This window comes from Bombina bombina, chromosome 3, assembly GCF_027579735.1.
Source record: "Bombina bombina isolate aBomBom1 chromosome 3, aBomBom1.pri, whole genome shotgun sequence".
NCBI classification, from domain to species: domain Eukaryota; kingdom Metazoa; phylum Chordata; class Amphibia; order Anura; family Bombinatoridae; genus Bombina; species Bombina bombina.
In genome coordinates this window covers 188,611,783-188,631,854 of record NC_069501.1, presented here as the reverse complement: position 1 = coordinate 188,631,854, position 20,072 = coordinate 188,611,783, and the positions used below count along the sequence as shown (strand labels likewise).

The window sequence follows — 20,072 nt, the reverse complement described above, 5'->3', positions numbered from 1 at the left end:
AAATGTTAAAACATTGTCTTGAGATGAATTATTTTAAGTTCGAAAATGAGTATTTTCTGCAAATTTCAGGTACAGCCATGGGTTCGAATGTGGCACCCACTTATGCTAATCTCTACATGGCGTGGTATGAACGCACTTTGATGCGGCCACATGATAATAGCAATATCATGTATTACACACGCTACATCGACGATGTGTTCTTGGTGTGGAGAAGTGGTGAGCCAGCATTGCTTGAGTGGGTGTCACATTTGAACACCATGGCTTGTCCTATTAGGTTTAAGTTGGATTACAGTACAGTATCTGTACACTTTTTGGATCTTAACATCTTTAAAGTTGATGCAGAGGGTGTCACTCGGTTTGGTACTTCCCTTTACACCAAGCCTACTGACCGCAATTCCTTGTTGGATGCGAGGAGTTTTCACCCTCTGCATCAAATGAAAGGGATTGTCACCTCCCAACTCACTCGTGTCATTAGGAACAATAGCGAGAAGCCTATGCTACTCCAACAACTAGAGGAAATGGACATGAAACTAGTGGAGAGAGGCTACACCAGGGATATGGTCAAGAAGGCACGTAATGATCTTATGGATCCCACCAAACTGGAAAATAGACAAGGGACAACTAAATCAGACCCTAATCGGATCAATATGGTAACTACATACACATCAGATTCGAGACACCTTGCTGATGCGGTTCGGAAACATTGGCCTGTGGTAGGCAGTGATCCCACACTACCTTTTGGGAGGGTGAATGCCCCCAGAATAGCATACCGTAGAGCAAATAATCTAAGGGATATGTTGGTTAAGTCAGATCCAATAAAGAACTACAAAAAGGATACTTGGCTTAAACCCACGAAAATGGGCTGTTTTCCCTGCTCTGGATGTGTGACCTGCAATGTTATGCTTAGGGGCAACTCGTTTCAACATCCTCATAGCAACAGAAGATTCGACATCAGACATCGCCTTACCTGCACCAGCATATATGTAGTATACATGATCATTTGCCCATGTTCCAGGGTATATATTGGCAAAACAGTAACAACCTTCCGCGAACGCATGGCAAATCACCGGTGTGCAATACGGGAGGCCCTACGTACTGGAGAATCAGAACAACCAGTAGCCAGGCATTGCATCCAATATAAGCATGCGGTTTCCAGTTTACGCACAATGCTTATAGATCATATACCCCCACTCCCAAGGGGAGGTGACAGGGAGAACCTGTTACTACAATGTGAAATCAAGTGGATTTACAGGTTAAATACCATCGCTCCATATGGCCTCAATACATCGCTGGACTTTAGTCCCTTCTACTAGATAAATTCTGTCCTGGTTACATAATCTGAGTACACAGATCTAATCTGATGTAGCATATGGGTTTTAGTAAAGGGACATATAATTATATATCGCATATTGTTCCTATGTTTCTACCATAATACTAGTGGGCATGACTGTCAGCTAATAGTTCATACTACATGTAAATGTAGGTAGTTTTTCGTCTCTATGACACTAAAAGCTATTGTGATATTTTTTCACTTACTATGATATAGATACAATGTTATATAGATGCACCTTTTTAAACACATTTTGTTTTTTTATGCACACTGTTTTTAGTATCATTTGCTGGGAGCGTTGCGCCGATATGGATATTGTTCTTTATCTAATAGTTTGGTGATCAGCAGCATTTTGTCCCATTGCTTTATGTATGGGGATCTCCGCTAACGCATGTAATCGGCGACACACTCGATTAGCAAATGTAGCTGTTGGTTTATTGCATAGCCGCCGGGTAACCGTGTATGGTTTACATGTTGCTATGACAACATCCGCATCACGATCTCACAGGGAGCACAGTCCAGCGCTCCCTGATGACGTCAGACGCCGACTTTACACACGATGAGTTGACGGCAGGTGCTATACTCCAGCAGTATTTAAGTGGTGACTTGGGGTAAGTTTGGTATGAAGCTTTTAATATTTTGATACATTTGATAAAGGCACAATGTTGTGCCGAAACGTCATGGTATTATTATCGTTTTAATGGATTGAATAAAGGATTACCTTTTATAAAGACCAGTGAGTGCCTGTGTTCTTGGAGAGGATATATATATATATATATATATATATATATATATATATATATATATATACACAGTATATGCATATGCAGCAGCTAGCACTTATCTAGATAAACCTTTCAGCAAAAGATAACAAGAGAAGGAAGCAAATTAAATAGAAGTAAATTGGAAAGTTGTTTAAAATTGCTTGCTCAGTCTAAAGCATGAATTTCTAATTATGACTTTACTGTCCTTTTAAAATTAAGTTTTCTTGATTCAGAGCAACTTATTTCCATTATCAACTGTAAGCTGTCTTTTTATGTGCACCAGCATCTACTGTGCATGTGATATGTATATGATTGACTGGTTGCTGTCTGAAAGAAAATATGCTGCTTATTTGAAATTCAAAATAATTATTGCCTTTTTATTATGGTTGTGTTGATTATGCAGTTAATTGTATTTAATGATCCCTTAAACATTAACTGTATTTTAAGGCACAAAGATAAATTTGAAACCCAAAACTATTATATATTCCAGCAAACTGATGTCACTTTGAATGGCCAGTCAGGCTGTTGACACTATGGGGTGTGGTAGTGTGCTTTAACCATTTGCCTTAATTCAATTACAGGTACGGTTTGTGATCATAATCGCGACAGCTGTCTGCCCTTGGCAGGTGGTTACACACTGAGATAAGGTACTGAGGACAGGACATTGCAATATTGGCCTGTTGAGGAACGCACCACCCATGGTTGTGAAACGTTGCATACTAGCGATAATGTTTGTAGCTTGTCATTACGTGCTACTGCTGTCTTTGCAGGTGCTATTATAAGACTATAAAAAAAAACTGCTATTATATAACCATACTTTGATACTACTGTGTACTAATTTGGCTTGGATTAACTGTCTGTGGTAATAAGTATGTTACAGATTAATGACTATTAATAGAAAGAAGAACTCAACCAAGAACCAACATTGGCTCAGTAGCTTGGTCTGTGGCAAACCACAACCTGGCAAAATCCTCTTTTAGCCCAATTGTGCTATTAACATAGGTGAACATTCCTGAAATACATATCAGTTTGATCCCACCTAAAAGTAAGGTCTATGTTTTAATTCCCTTTTTATGCGCTGTGACTACTTTTGCTCATAATAAATATTCAAATATTAAGAGACCTTTATAGCAGCATTGTTTTATTACATAGATTTGTACCATTTTTTTTTTTTTACCTTTTAGTTTGGACTTGTTTTAACCAACGACTTTCTATTTCAATATTCCTGGATGGTGACAAGGGATAAAGGTACCTCAGAATGGGTGGCACTAAAAGGGGATTTTTCTATCATTTTGTAAGTCTATCTCAGACTAGAGAGCAGTTTGGTTAACTTGTGCACCCACTGAACCAAGTCATCAGCTCTCCGGTCCGATTGTGACATCAGGCATAAGCTTATGTCTACTCTTACAACATTTTTTTCTGGATGTACATTTAGCTTTTTCCTCCCTGAAAGTTTGTGCAGATTCATTTGTAGCTAAATATATAAAGGGTGAGTCAGAAGTCATGACAGATGCAACCAATGCTAAACATCCATTGAAAAGGTTGGAATAACACATGATCTGTGAATTGATTTTTAAATTATTTTATGGCTACTTTATCTTTTTTCTGCTATTAAATTACAAATGTGTACTACACCTATCATGCATTCATAAATAGAACTGTCAAGTGACTTTTGCCTCACCCTGTGTGTATATATTTTAGACGTGTGCATCATTAGGATCCGAATGCAAAAGAAGACAGGCGCTCGTGGCATTCGGCTCTTTTTGGAACTGGGTTTATTCTTGTAAAAATGTATTTATCTATTTAATTCAGATCTTAGTGTGTTGAACTTTCACGAGAATAAATCCGGCTCTGAAAATATATATCAAGGAACTGTGTGCACATTTTTCATGAGGTTTGAAACCAGTACCATCATGAGGTTATCATGAAATCTATGTACAAATAAAGTACAAGGAACGATACAAAAAAAATGTAGTAACGTGACAAGAAACCAAAATCAACATTCTAAGGTGTTGACGTATTATAATATTTATTCAATATTTTGTTATATGGTGTTCTTGAAATTGCCTCTGGGGATCTTGATTTTGAGGTTCTGAATGCAGTGGTCTGAGTTAAATAGGGCTCGATTTATCAAGCCCTTCGCCTCCCTATGAATGCAGGTTCTCACAAGAGAACCTGATGTCGCGATTTATCAAACAGTGGTCATTAGATCGCTGCTTCCCTAACCTCTTCTCCACCTCTTAGGTGTATAATTTCAATCTCCCTGGTTTTGTCCGACCGGGGAGATTGACAGCTCCTGCCGGCACGTGATTGGCTGTACGCGGGCAGGGGTTGGGATAACACGCAAGTGCAAAATGTTGAATTCCACCAGCGGATTGCTGCAGGCCAGAGGAAAGTTGGGGCGGACAGGGGCGCATATGTACGCCCTTGCTCGATAAATCTGGCCCATAGTGTCTATCTGAAATGCAGTATTTGGTTTCATAGAGCGTATGTATGGGTTCATCCTGGGTGCAGTTTTTTGGATGGTTTCCTAATACAGCATCCCATATCACCTGGAGTACACTGTATCATGAATATCTTATCTGTAAATATACTTAAGCAGGGCTCGGCAAACCCACTGGGTCCTAGAATTTCACCCCTGGCTTCTACCTTTTTGGGTTATTCTCCATAGATCTATATACAGATATTACTGTCTGGCTCCTAAACGTATGTCTGGCTACTAAATATTTTTACTGGCTCAAACATTTTAAACAGATTTGTGCTTAAAGGGATATTCCAGCCAAAATAAAAAACCTCATGGATGCATTTCAGTATTGAACAAAAGCAATTTTGTAATATACATGCATTAGCAAAAAGGCTTCTAATAAAAGCTATAGCTGTTTTAAAAGTGTATTTAAGTATGCACCGTGCACCAGCATTTTAAACACAACACTTGTTCGTAGAGCCTAAGGTGCTTGTACCATCTGGTAATGACTCAATTTGTTAATTGCTGACATGATACAAGCCCCACTGTATATCTAAGCAGCTGCATTATTTAAAATGTGGGTGCAGTGAAAATATCTAGTTATGCTTCACATGCACCTGCAGAAAAAAATGATAACACTAAAACACTGATAACTCTTAAAGGGATATTCCAGCCAAAATGTTAAAACACATGGGTGCATTTCAGTATTTAACAGAAGCAATTTTGTAATATACATGCATTAGCAAAAATGCTTCTAATAAAAGCTATAGCTGTTTCAAAAGTGTATTTAAGTATGCAACGTGCACCAGCATTTTAAACAAAGCACTTACTCAGAGAGCCTAAGGTGCTTGTACCATCTGGTAATGACTCAATTTGTTAATGACTGACATGATACAAACCCCACTGATGATCTGAGCAGCTGCATTATTTAAAATGTAAGTGCAGTGACAATATCTAGTTATGCTTCACATGCACGTGCAGAGAAAAATGTTAACTCTAAAACAGTGATAACTTTTACTAGAAGCATTTTTGCCAATACATGTATATTGCAAATATGTTCCTATTCAAAGATGTAATAAATCTATGCCCATTTAATTTTTGACTGGAATGTCCCTTTAATAGAAGCATTTTTGCCAATAAATGTATATTGGAAATATGTTTCTATTCAAAAATGCAATAAATCTATGTGCATGTATATTTTGACTGGAATGTCCCTTTAAGTATGACCATTTAATATTAACTGACCTGTGCGGTTTTGTAATATAAGCAGGAATAGTTTGCAAAGCATTTCATTACACTGGTGCATTCAAGATATTTTCTGGCAAAGGAATAGTTTCTTTAGACCAGTTTTTGTTTCAGTTTAGGTGGATGTTTGAATGCCAAGATAAGGACCCAACGTCAGCCACATACCAACATTACATCACACTTGTGGCCCTGCAGCCCTTATCAGTCATATACTCAGATTAGACCAAATCTCTGACATTTGACACATTAGAGCACCTGATTCCACAACCCCTCTGTTATACACATAGCCACATCAGTTCAAACATGTGGCCTGGCAGTCCATGTGCCAGACACATACCTACATCACCAAGGCCTTGGCACCACAGTCCCTGTTACTACATATGCCATGCCACGCCAGACCAGACCCCAAGGTCCAGTAGCTTATGTGTCAGCCACATACCCACATTAAACCTACACCAATGCTCTGAAGCCCCTGGCAGACACATACCACATCAGAGCACCTGGTCGTAAAGCCCCTCTGTTACCCACATCAGTTTAGACCTTTGGCCAGACAGTCCCTGTGTCAGACACATACTTGCAACAGACATATCCTTGGCACAGCAGCCCATGTTCTACACATGGCACATCAGAGTACCTGATCTAATCTTACAATAGAACAGACCCCCCCAGTCCTGTAGTGTTTACCTTAAAGGTGCTGTTCAAGGAATTATGTGTAAAAGGGCATACAAGGAAAAAAACTATTAGGCCTAGATGCCTCACTGCCTGACGGCCAAGCAGAAATAGAACAGCAAGTCTAGCACAATGCACATGCTGCTCCATCTACACAAGAGTGAATTGGGTGGGTTATATATACTGGCCCACTTGGTATTTGCACATTTTGGCAGGTCGTCAGCCTGGACATAAACATTTTTTTTTTCTGAGGGCATTAATTTTATTAAGAATTGTGCTGCCAGCTGCTTACAGAGTTGAGTGTTTCATTGGGAATATGTTACAGCAGTCCAGGGAGCCATGAAAGAGAGAGGGGCAAAGATTAAAACTAAACCCCTCCCATTTTCGCCAGGCATGTTTACTGTTAGTTTCACTTTTATTTTATGTACTTCTGTTGCATCCCTCACACAGCCAAGCTCCATGCTGATGTGGAGCAGACATTTTTTGTTGAAGGAATTAAGGCTTCAGGACAAGTTAGGACTGTACAAGGCTTCTAATGCTGCCTAGAATGACATAACAAGCAGAGCAAACTTTAACCCCTTGGCTACCAGAGAGGATTGCAGTGTATTCACTTGTTATGTGCTGCAGTGCATTTTGATAGCCAGGGAGTTAAATTCTGCTTCAGGATGTATGTTTTTGTTCTATAAAGGCCTTGGAGGTAAGGAGGTTATGTTGGACTAGCTGCTCTGCTCTTTATTACAGCCTGCCGATTGTGATTTACAGCCTTTAGGGCACTTTGACAACGATATCTGTAGACTGTAAGGCTGTTGCTATAAATGAAGAGCTTGATTACAAAAGGTTAACTAGCAAAATAAAAATGTGTATGTGTGCAAACCACTCACATGGCATATTTGTGTGTGTGTGTGTGTATATATATATATACACACACACACACACATCACATTAAAAATATAAGCTTACAGTTTATCATGTGATACGTAGTTTTAGAAACAAATAAATATTACTATTGCCCTTTGTCTTCCCTAACATTTGTCATGCATAAAGTAAAAAGCAGATGTGAAAGAGATGGAATTATTTATGCAAGTCCTACCTTTTTTAAGCAAGCAGCTGCATGTGATCCATTCTTGCTCTATAAGAAATAAATTGCTTGTGTAAATAAGGCAGAAGGCAAAGAACGTGCCTGTACATGCTCTGGCAATGTTGATTAATGCTTTATAAAATGGATCTACCCATTCATATTTAAACTAAAAATTTAAAGCAAAAAAGTGTGTTCATATAGCTGCATAACAATAAACATATATGCATATTTCAAACAATAATTTTCCATTTATCTAGCTACATGGTATATATTTTTATGTATATTCTGTATTGTAGAATTATTCATCAATTATGCCATTTGTGTTCTTGTCACTGTGATGTGTTCTCACCTTTTATCTAGCAACTAGGTTAATGATATCTACCTTATGGGTATTTCATCTAAACTGAATGAATAGAAATATACTATAATAATAGGCTTGTACATTCGGCACTAAAAGAATGCCAAATATGACGGCCACTAGCCGCATTCAGCAATTTTCTAAACCAGATTTTTTCATGTGAAAGTGCAACACTCTAGGCTCTGGATATGCACAGATCTTAGTGTGTTGCACTTCCAGAAGAAAAAATCTGCCTCTGAAAATTGCTTAATGCAGCTTGCGGTCGCCATCTTTGGCATTCTTTAAGTGCAGAATACACCGAATGCACAAGCCTATTAATGAATAATTCTACTAAATAACTTTAAAAATGCTGTCTGATGTTGATGTTTAAAAGGGGCAGAACAAAATGCTATCATGGATATGAAAGAGCACTTTACACAGTTATTAAACACAAAAAGGTTAAAGGGACACTAATGTTCATTAAAATCTCATGTCAGTTAGCACAATTTACTTACATTATCAAATTGAGCACACTAACTGCTAGCTGAGCATGTGCAAGAGTTCAGTTTGTAGGTAGATATTGCATTGTCTTTATATTATGCATTTGTAGATTATGCAATTATATATATCTTTTTATTGAACCATCATTTTCGTTGATTACAAAAAAAAAAAAAAAATTACATGTCATATTTCCCGGCATTTACATGCATATCATGCTTACCAGATAATTTCATGTCCTGTACAGGGAGAGTCCACAGCTGCATTCCTTACTTGTGTGAAAAACTGTACCTGGCCACCAGGAGGAGGCAAAGACACCCCAGCCAAAGGTTAAAATACCTCCCCCACTCCCCTTATCCCCCAGTCATTCTGCCGAGGGAACAAGGAACAGTAGGAGAAATATCAGGGTGAAAAAGGTGCCGAAAGAATAAATTAAAATATAGGGCCGCCCATAGGAGTACACGGACGGGAGCTGTGGACTCTCCCTGTACAGAAGGAAAGGAAATGATCTGGTAAGCAGAATTTATGTTTTCCTTCTTAATACAGGGAGAGTCCACAGCTGCATTCCTTACTTGTTTTGAAATTATACCCAAGCTCCAGAGGACACTGAATGCTAATGGGAGGGTAAAAAAAAAAATTATGCTTACCTGATAATTTAATTTCCATCTGTACGAGGAGAGTCAACAGCTTCATTCATTACTTGTGGGAAGACACCCCAGCCAAAGGCTTAAATACCTCCCCCACTCCCCTCATCCCCTCATCCCCCAGTCATTCTGCCGAGGGAACAAGGAACAGTAGGAGAAATATCAGGGTATAAATGGTGCAAGAAGAAAAACAAAAGAAATTTAGGTCCGCCCAACGGAGAACTGGGCGGGAGCCGTGGACTCTCCTCGTAGAGATGGAAATGAAATTATCAGGTAAGCATAATATGTTTTCCATCTTAATACGAGGAGAGTCCACGGCCTCATTCATTACTAGTGGGAAATACCCAAGCTTTAGAAGACATTGAATGAAAATGGGAGGGTAAAAAAGAGGCGGACCCTACTCTGAGGGCACCACAGCCTGCAAAACTTCTCCCAAAAGCTGCTTCAGCCGAAGCAAAAACGTCAAATTTGTAAAACTTTGAAAAAGTATGTAAGGAGGACCAGGTTGCCGCCTTACAAATCTGCTCCATAGAGGCATCATTCTTGAAGGCCCAAGAAGAAGCCACAGCTCTAGTTGAGTTATGTCCCGCTGTCTCATAAGCCAAGCGAATCATGCAGCTCAGCCAAAAATATAGGGATGTGTAAGAAGCCTTCTGCCCCTTGCGCTTCCCGGAATAGACAACAAACAATGCTGAAGTCTGTCTGAAATCCTTTGTAGCCTGAAGATAAAATTTCAAAGCTCGAACCACATCCAAGTTTTGAAGTAACCGTTCCTTCCTTGTGTCCTAACCCTTCTTCTTCAAAGGAACTACAATCTCCTGATTAATGTTGCGATCAGACACAACCTTAGGGAGAAATCCCAACCCAGTGCGAAGGACAGCCTTATCGGCATGAAAAACTAGGTAAGGAGGCTCACATTTCAAGGCCCCCAACTCAGAGACTCTGCGTGCTGAAGCAATAGCCAGTAGAAAAAGAACCTTCCAAGACAGTATCTTAATGTCAAGAGAATGCATAGGCTCAAACGGAGCCCTCTGCAAAACCCTAAGAACCAGATTCAAACTCCAAGGAGGAGCAGAATGTCTAAATACAGGCCTGATCCTGGATAGAGCCTGAACAAAATACTGTATATCAGGAAGCTCAGCGAGCTTCTTGTGTAACACCACAGATAGAGTCGAAATCTGTCCCTTTAAGAAACTGGCGTCAAGTCCCTTCTCCAAGCCATCCTGGAGGAAGGAAAGTATCCTGTATACCCTGACCTTATTGCCAGGAATATCCACGAGACTCACACTAGAGTAAGTAGGTCCTCCATAACTTATGATAGATGTGTCGGGAGACCGGCGTCCTGGCTTGAATGAGAGTATCAATCACACCCTCAGAAAATCATCTCCTGGCTAAGACTTAGCGTTCAATCTCCACGCAGTCAGCCTCAGAGAATCCAGATTTTGATGCACAAAGGGGCCCTGTACCAGCAGATCTCTGTGACAGGGCAAACTCCATGGAGAAGAGGATGACATCCCCACCAGTTCCGCAAACCACATCCTCCGCGGCCATGACGGAGTAATCAGAATAGTTGATGCTTGCTCCTACTTGATGCAGGCCACTACTCGAGGTAGAAGTGGTAATGGTGGAAATATGTAGACTAGGTTGAATCATCAAGGCACTGCTAAGGCATCTATCAGTTCTGCCTGGGGATCCCTGGACCGTGACCCGTATCTGGGTAGCTTCAAGTTGAGTCTGGACACCATGAAATCTATCTCCAGAGTCCACCATGTGTTGCAAATCTCCGCAAACACTTTGGGGTGAAGAGACCATTCCCCCCCCGATGAAACGATTGCTGAGAAAATCCGCTTCCCAGTTGTCCACACCGGGAATGTGGATCGCTGACAGCGAGCAGTTGTGGGTCTCCGCCCACTCCAGAACCTGAGATACTTCCCTCATGGCCAGAGAGCTCCTTGTACCCCTCTGATGGTTGATGTAAGCCACCGAGGTAATGTTGTCTGACTGGAATCTGATGAACTGGGACGAACACAGGAGGGGCCAAGCCCTCAGACCGCTTAATATCATTCGAAGTTCAAGGATGTTGATCGGAAGAAGCGACTCCTCCCGATTCCAAACAGCTCCCCATCCTTAGAGGCCTGCATCTGTAGTCACAATCTCCCAGGATGGTCTCAGGAAGGATGACCCTGCGACAGCTGATCTGGACGGAACCACCAATATAGGGATTCCCTCGACCGGATGTCCAGAGAGATCTGTTGGGATAGATCCGAGTGATTGCCGCTTCATTGCCTCAGCTGCACAACTGAAGAGGTTGTAAATGGAACCTGGCGAATGGAATGACATCTATACTGGATACCATGAGCCCAATCATTTCCATACACCGGGACACAGATGGCCTTGAGGAGGTCTGAAGAGCAAGACAGCTGGAGGCAATTTTGCAACGTCTGTGGTCTGTCAGGAATATCTTTATGATATAGAGTCTATTATTATGCCCAAGAACTCCACTCTGGTACTGGAAACCAGAAAACTCTTTCCTGAGTTTATCTTCCATCCATGAGATCGAAGAAGAAGTAGAAGAGCTCTCGAATGGTCCTCTGTCAACCGGCAGGACGGAGCCTGGACCAGGATGTCGTCCAGATAAGGTGCTACTGCAATACCTCTGGATCTCGCCACCACGAGCAAAGCTACCAGAACCTTGGAGCAGTAGCCAGACCAAAGGGGAGAGCGACAAACTGGAAGTGCTGGTCAGAAAAGCGAATCTTAGGAACTTGAAGTGATCCTTGTGTATTGACACATGACGGTAAGCCTCCTTCAAGTCTATCGTAGTCATGAACTGACCCTCTTGAACTAGGGGCAGAATAGACCTTATTGTCACCATCTTGAATGATGGGCCCGACAGAAACTTGTTTAAGCACTTAAGGTCTAGAATCGGGCGAAACTAGGGCTGGGCATTTTCACTGTTCTCACGATTCGATTATGATTATCATGGTAACGATTCGATTCAGCGATGCATCACGATTGCTGCCCATGATTTTCATGAACTTGTTCTATTCCATATTTTATATATATATATATATATATATATATATATATATAATGCTACTGCTCCATAATGAGTATAAGCATGTGTACCTGTGTATGCACACACATACATATAGTATACATACCATGCATATACATACATACAGATACACACACATACATACATGCATACACACACATACATACAAGCATAGAGAACATATATAAATAAACACAAATATATATGCATACACACATATGCACACACATACATACATACAGACACACATACATATACAAAACACATTTCAGAAGTACATGTATTATTTGTGCACAGAGGGGGTACTTAATTCTAAACAGCCTACATTTGCAGGGATTCCTGCTTCCTGTCTTCACTTCTATATACAGGACTATAGAATGTGCTGGTCCTGCAGGAGCAAGTTGTTTATATAAGGAACAATGATCTTATGACAACTTCCAGCAGTGTTGACAATAGCACTTCAGTTTCTACGCTCTTCTGCTCTTTAAAAAAGTTGAGTCACTCTTTTTGCACAAAGTCGTTCCTAACCGGTAGTAAGATTACTAAGGGACATAGAGATAAATATATTCAGGAAGGAGTACATTATTTAATCAGACAAACACAAGGAAACGAGTTTGTATACAACGACCATGAAAGTGTCTGCTCTCTGGCCCCGGGTAAGAGTAGATTGTAGAAATCAGGGAATTCATTAACCAGAATTTGAGGAAAAAATATGCAGATATTAAACAGTGACATTAATAAAGGATGTGAAACCCTTTACTAGAGCGAGTTGTTCCTATGAGGAAACGCAGGCTTCAGTGTAGAGAGGGGTGGGCGGTACTTGGCAATTCTGAGCGGCCACTTTCATTTCAAGCCTCTGTTTAAAGCACGCCTGCTCTGAAAATACAACTACTGCTTACCCCTCTCTACAGAAGCCTGTGTTTCTTCATAGGAACAACTCGCTCTAGTAAAGTGTTTGACATCCTTTATTAACGTCACTCTGTTTAATACCTGCATATTTTTTCCTCAGAGAGCAGACACTTTCATAATCGATGTATACAAACTTGTTTCCTTGTGTTTCTCTGATTAAATAATGTACTCCTTCCTGAATATATTTACATCTATGTCCCTTAGTGATCTTACTACTGGTTAGGAGCGACTCAACTTTTTTAAAGAGCGTAGAAACTGAAGTGCTATTGTCAGCACTGCTGGAAGTTGTAATATGATCATTGTCACGGCAGGACCTGCACATTCTATATTATATAATTACCCTGCCTGCTGACTGTCAGAGTTTGACGTAATTCACAGCTGCAAACATTTGCTGTATATGAGGGCTTCTTTTCCCACTCACTCCGCCCTCAAGACACTCAATTCACTTCTCCCCACTACCGCAACGCCCCCGCTGGCCGCTATTAAAATGACAACAAAAAAACAGAATTTATGCTTACCTGATAAATTACTTTCTCCAACGGTGTGTCCGGTCCACGGCGTCATCCTTACTTGTGGGATATTCTCTTCCCCAACAGGAAATGGCAAAGAGCCCAGCAAAGCTGGTCACATGATCCCTCCTAGGCTCCGCCTTCCCCAGTCATTCGACCGACGTAAAGGAGGAATATGCATAGGAGAAATCATATGATACCGTGGTGACTGTAGTTAGAGAAAATAATTCATCAGACCTGATTAAAAAACCAGGGCGGGCCGTGGACCAGACACACCGTTGGAGAAAGTAATTTATCAGGTAAGCATAAAATCTGTTTTCTCCAACATAGGTGTGTCCGGTCCACGGCGTCATCCTTACTTGTGGGAACCAATACCAAAGCTTTAGGACACGGATGATGGGAGGGAGCAAATCAGGTCACCTAGATGGAAGGCACCACGGCTTGCAAAACCTTTCTCCCAAAAATAGCCTCAGAAGAAGCAAAAGTATCAAATTTGTAAAATTTGGTAAAAGTGTGCAGTGAAGACCAAGTCGCTGCCTTACATATCTGATCAACAGAAGCCTCGTTCTTGAAGGCCCATGTGGAAGCCACAGCCCTAGTGGAGTGAGCTGTGATTCTTTCAGGAGGCTGCCGTCCGGCAGTCTCATAAGCCAATCGGATGATGCTTTTAAGCCAAAAAGAGAGAGAGGTAGAAGTTGCTTTTTGACCTCTCCTTTTACCAGAATAAACAACAAACAAGGAAGATGTTTGTCTGAAATCCTTTGTAGCCTCTAAATAGAATTTTAGAGCACGAACTACATCCAAATTGTGCAACAAACGTTCCTTCTTTGAAACTGGATTCGGACACAAAGAAGGTACAACTATCTCCTGGTTAATATTTTTGTTAGAAACAACTTTCGGAAGGAAACCAGGTTTAGTACGCAAAACCACCTTATCTGCATGGAACACCAGATAAGGAGGAGAACACTGCAGAGCAGATAACTCTGAAACTCTTCTAGCAGAAGAAATTGCAACCAAAAACAAAACTTTCCAAGATAATAACTTAATATCTACGGAATGTAAAGGTTCAAACGGAACCCTTTGAAGAACTGAAAGAACTAAATTGAGACTCCAAGGAGGAGTCAAAGGTTTGTAAACAGGCTTGATTCTAACCAGAGCCTGAACAAAAGCCTGAACATCTGGCACAGCCGCCAGCTTTTTGTGAAGTAAAACAGATAAAGCAGAAATCTGTCCCTTCAAAGAACTTGCAGATAATCCTTTCTCCAAACCCTTGTAGAAAGGATAGAATCTTAGGAATTTTTATCCTGTTCCATGGGAATCCTTTCGATTCGCACCAACAGATATATTTCTTCCATACTTTATGGTAAATTTTTCTAGTTACAGGCTTTCTAGCCTGAATAAGAGTATCAATGACAGAATCTGAGAACCCACGCTTTGATAAAATCAAGCGTTCAATCTCCAAGCAGTCAGTTGGAGTGAGGCCAGATTCGGATGTTCGAACGGACCTTGAACAAGAAGGTCCCGTCTCAAAGGTAGCTTCCATGGTGGAGCCGATGACATATTCACCAGGTCTGCATACCAAGTTCTGCGTGGCCACGCAGGAGCTATCAAGATCACCGAAGCCCTCTCCTGATTGATCCTGGCTACCAGCCTGGGAATGAGAGGAAACGGTGGGAATACATAAGCTAGGTTGAAGGTCCAGGGCGCTACTAGTGCATCTACTAGAGTCGCCTTGGGATCCCTGGATCTGGACCCGTAGCAAGGAACCTTGAAGTTCTGACGAGACGCCATCAGATCCATGTCTGGAATGCCCCATAATTGAGTTATGTGGGCAAAGATATCCGGATGGAGTTCCCACTCCCCCGGATGAAATGTCTGACGACTCAGAAAATCCGCTTCCCAATTTTCCACTCCTGGGATGTGGATTGCAGACAAGTGGCAGGAGTGAATCTCCGCCCATTGAATTACTTTGGTCACTTCTTCCATCGCCAGGGAACTCCTTGTTCCCCCCTGATGGTTGATATATGCAACAGTCGTCATGTTGTCCGATTGAAACCTTATGAATTTGGCCTTTGCTAGTTGAGGCCAAGCCTTGAGAGCATTGAATATCGCTCTCAGTTCCAGAATGTTTATCGGGAGAAGAGATTCTTCCCGAGACCATAGACCCTGAGCTTTCAGGGATTTCCAGACCGCGCCCTAGCCCACCAGACTGACGTCGGTCGTGACAATGACCCACTCTGGTCTGCGGAAGCTCATCCCTTGAGACAGGTTGTCCAGGGTCAGCCACCAACGGAGTGAATCTCTGGTCCTCTGATCTACTTGGATCGTCGGGGACAAGTCTGTATAATCCCCATTCCACTGTCTGAGCATGCACAGTTGTAATGGTCTTAGATGAATTCGCGCAAAAGGAACTATGTCCATTGCCGCAACCATCAAACCTATTACTTCCATGCACTTCGCTATGGAAGGAAGAAGAACAGAATGAAGTACTCGACAAGAGCTTAGAAGTTTTCATTTTCTGGCCTCTGTCAGAAAAATCTTCATTTCTAAGGAGTCTATTATTGTTCCCAAGAAGGGAACTCTTGTTGACGGGAATAGAGAACTTTTTTCTACGTTCACTTTCCACCCGTGAGATCTGAGAAAGGCTAGGACAATGTCCGTATGAGCCTTTGCTTGTGGCAGAGACGACGCTTGAATTAGTATGTCGTCCAAGTAATGTACTACTGCAATGCCCCTTGGCCTTAGCACCGCTAGAAGGGACCCTAGTACCTTTGTGAAAATTCTTGGAGCAGTGGCTAATCCGAATGGAAGTGCCACAAACTGGTAATGCTTGTCCAGAAAGGCGAATCTTAGGAACCGATGATGTTCCTTGTGGATAGGAATATGTAGATACGCATCCTTTAAATCCACCGTGGTCATGAATTGACCTTCCTGGATGGTAGGAAGAATTGTCCGAATGGTTTCCATTTTGAACGATGGAACCCTGAGAAATTTGTTTAGGATCTTGAGATCCAAAATTGGCCTGAATGTTCCCTCTTTTTTGGGAACTATGAACAGATTGGAGTAAAACCCCCTCCCTTGTTCTCCTAATGGAACAGGATGAATCACTCCCATTTTTGACAGGTCTTCTACACAATGTAAGAATGCCTGTCTTTTTATTTGGTCTGAAGACAATTGAGACCTGTGGAACCTTCCCCTTGGGGGTAGTTCCTTGAATTCCAGGAGATAACCTTGAGAAACTATTTCTAGCGCCCAAGGATCCTGAACATCTCTTGCCCAAGCCTGAGCGAAGAGAGAGAGAGTCTGCCCCCCACCATATCCGGTCCCGGATCGGGGGCCAGCATCTCATGCTGTCTTGGTAGCGGTAGCAGGCTTCTTGACCTGCTTACCTTTGTTCCAGCCTTGCATCGGTCTCCAGGCTGGCTTGGTTTGAGAAGAATTACCCTCTTGCTTAGAGGATGAAGAATTTGAGGCTGGTCCGTTTCTGCGAAAGGGACGAAAACAGAATTTATGTTTACCTGATAAATTACTTTCTCCAACGGTGTGTCCGGTCCACGGCGTCATCCTTACTTGTGGGATATTCTCTTCCCCAACAGGAAATGGCAAAGAGCCCAGCAAAGCTGGTCACATGATCCCTCCTAGGCTCCGCCTTCCCCAGTCATTCGACCGACGTAAAGGAGGAATATTTGCATAGGAGAAATCATATGATACCGTGGTGACTGTAGTTAGAGAAAATAAATCATCAGACCTGATTAAAAAACCAGGGCGGGCCGTGGACCGGACACACCGTTGGAGAAATTAATTTATCAGGTAAACATAAATTCTGTTTTCTCCAACATAGGTGTGTCCGGTCCACGGCGTCATCCTTACTTGTGGGAACCAATACCAAAGCTTTAGGACACGGATGATGGGAGGGAGCAAATCAGGTCACCTAGATGGAAGGCACCACGGTTTGCAAAACCTTTCTCCCAAAAATAGCCTCAGAAGAAGCAAAAGTATCAAATTTGTAAAATTTGGTAAAAGTGTGCAGTGAAGACCAAGTCGCTGCCTTACATATCTGATCAACAGAAGCCTCGTTCTTGAAGGCCCATGTGGAAGCCACAGCCCTAGTGGAATGAGCTGTGATTCTTTCAGGAGGCTGCCGTCCGGCAGTCTCATAAGCCAATCTGATGATGCTTTTAAGCCAAAAAGAGAGAGAGGTAGAAGTTGCTTTTTGACCTCTCCTTTTACCAGAATAAACAACAAACAAGGAAGATGTTTGTCTGAAATCCTTTGTAGCCTCTAAATAGAATTTTAGAGCACGAACTACATCCAAATTGTGCAACAAACGTTCCTTCTTTGAAACTGGATTCGGACACAAAGAAGGCACAACTATCTCCTGGTTAATATTTTTGTTAGAAACAACTTTCGGAAGAAAACCAGGTTTAGTACGCAAAACCACCTTATCTGCATGGAACACCAGATAAGGAGGAGAACACTGCAGAGCAGATAACTCTGAAACTCTTCTAGCAGAAGAAATTGCAACCAAAAACAAAACTTTCCAAGATAATAACTTAATATCTACGGAATGTAAGGGTTCAAACGGAACCCCTTGAAGAACTGAAAGAACTAAATTGAGACTCCAAGGAGTAGTCAAAGGTTTGTAAACAGGCTTGATTCTAACCAGAGCCTGAACAAAAGCCTGAACATCTGGCACAGCCGCCAGCTTCTTGTGAAGTAAAACAGATAAAGCAGAAATCTGTCCCTTCAAAGAACTTGCAGATAATCCTTTCTCCAAACCCTCTTGTAGAAAGGACAGAATCTTAGGAATTTTTACCCTGTTCCATGGGAATCCTTTCGATTCGCACCAACAGATATATTTCTTCCATACTTTATGGTAAATTTTTCTAGTTACAGGCTTTCTAGCCTGAATAAGAGTATCAATGACAGAATCTGAGAACCCACGCTTTGATAAAATCAAGCGTTCAATCTCCAAGCAGTCAGTTGGAGTGATGCCAGATTCGGATGTTCGAACGGACCTTGAACAAGAAGGTCCCGTCTCAAAGATAGCTTCCATGGTGGAGCCGATGACATATTCACCAGGTCTGCATACCAAGTTCTGCGTGGCCACGCAGGAGCTATCAAGATCACCGAAGCCCTCTCCTGATTGATCCTGGCTACCAGCCTGGGAATGAGAGGAAACGGTGGGAACACATAAGCTAGGTTGAAGGTCCAGGGCGCTACTAGTGCATCTACTAGATTCGCCTTGGGATCCCTGGATCTGGACCCGTAGCAAGGAACCTTGAAGTTCTGACGAGACGCCATCAGATCCATGTCTGGAATGCCCCATAATTGAGTTATTTGGGCAAAGATTTCCGGATGGAGTTCCCACTCCCCCGGATGAAAAGTCTGACGACTCAGAAAATCCGCTTCCCAATTTTCCACTCCTGGGATGTGGATAGCAGACAAGTGGCAGGAGTGAAGCTCCGCCCAGTGAATTACTTTGGTCACTTCTTCCATCGCCAGGGAACTCCTTGTTCCCCCCTGATGGTTGATATATGCAACAGTCGTCATGTTGTCTGATTGAAATCTTATGAATTTGGCCTTTGCTAGTTGAGGCCAAGCCTTGAGAGCATTGAATATCGCTCTCAATTCCAGAATGTTTATCGGGAGAAGAGATTCTTCCCGAGACCATAGACCCTGAGCCTTCAGGTGTTTCCAGACCGCGCCCCAGCCCACCAGGCTGGCGTCGGTCGTTACAATGACCCACTCTGGTCTTCTGAAGCTCATCCCTTGGGACAGGTTGTCCAGGGTCAGCCACCAACGGAGTGAATCTCTGGTCCTCTGATCTACTTGGATCGTCGGGGACAAATCTGTATAATCCCCATTCCACTGTCTGAGCATGCACAGTTGTAATGGTCTTAGATGAATTCGCGCAAAAGGAACTATGTCCATTGCCGCAACCATCAAACCTATTACTTCCATGCACTGCGCTATGGAAGGAAGAAGAACAGAATGAAGTACTCGACAAGAGCTTAGAAGTTTTGATTTTCTGGCTTCTGTCAGAAAAATCTTCATTTCCAAGGAGTCTATTATTGTTCCCAAGAAGGGAACTCTTGTTGACGGGAATAGAGAACTTTTTTCTACGTTCACTTTCCACCCGTGAGATCTGAGAAAGGCTAGGACAATGTCCGTGTGAGCCTTTGCTTGTGGCAGAGACGACGCTTGAATCAGTATGTCGTCCAAGTAGGGTACTACTGCAATGCCCCTTGGCCTTAGCACCGCTAGAAGGAACCATAGTACCTTTGTGAAAATTCTTGGAGCAGTGGCTAGTCCGAATGGAAGTGCCACAAACTGGTAATGCTTGTCCAGAAAGGCGAATCTTAGGAACCGATGATGTTCCTTGTGGATAGGAATATGTAGATACGCATCCTTTAAATCCACCGTGGTCATGAATTGACCTTCCTGGATGGTAGGAAGAATTGTCCGAATGGTTTCCATCTTGAACGATGGGACCTTGAGAAATTTGTTTAGGATCTTGAGATCCAAAATTGGCCTGAATGTTCCCTCTTTTTTGGGAACTATGAA

At 42.1% G+C, this 20,072-nt stretch overlaps 1 protein-coding gene across 1 annotated transcript in view; it reads right to left on the bottom strand.

Annotated features, from left to right (window-relative positions):
- The window catches only part of ST3GAL6 (ST3 beta-galactoside alpha-2,3-sialyltransferase 6), a gene marked incomplete in the record, with an annotated part of 540,680 nt that overhangs the window by 170,853 nt on the left and 349,755 nt on the right, over positions 1-20,072 (bottom strand). Inside the window, 1 exon segment of the mRNA XM_053706049.1 lies at positions 7,563-7,601. Coding sequence (XP_053562024.1) covers positions 7,563-7,601 — 39 coding nt within the window.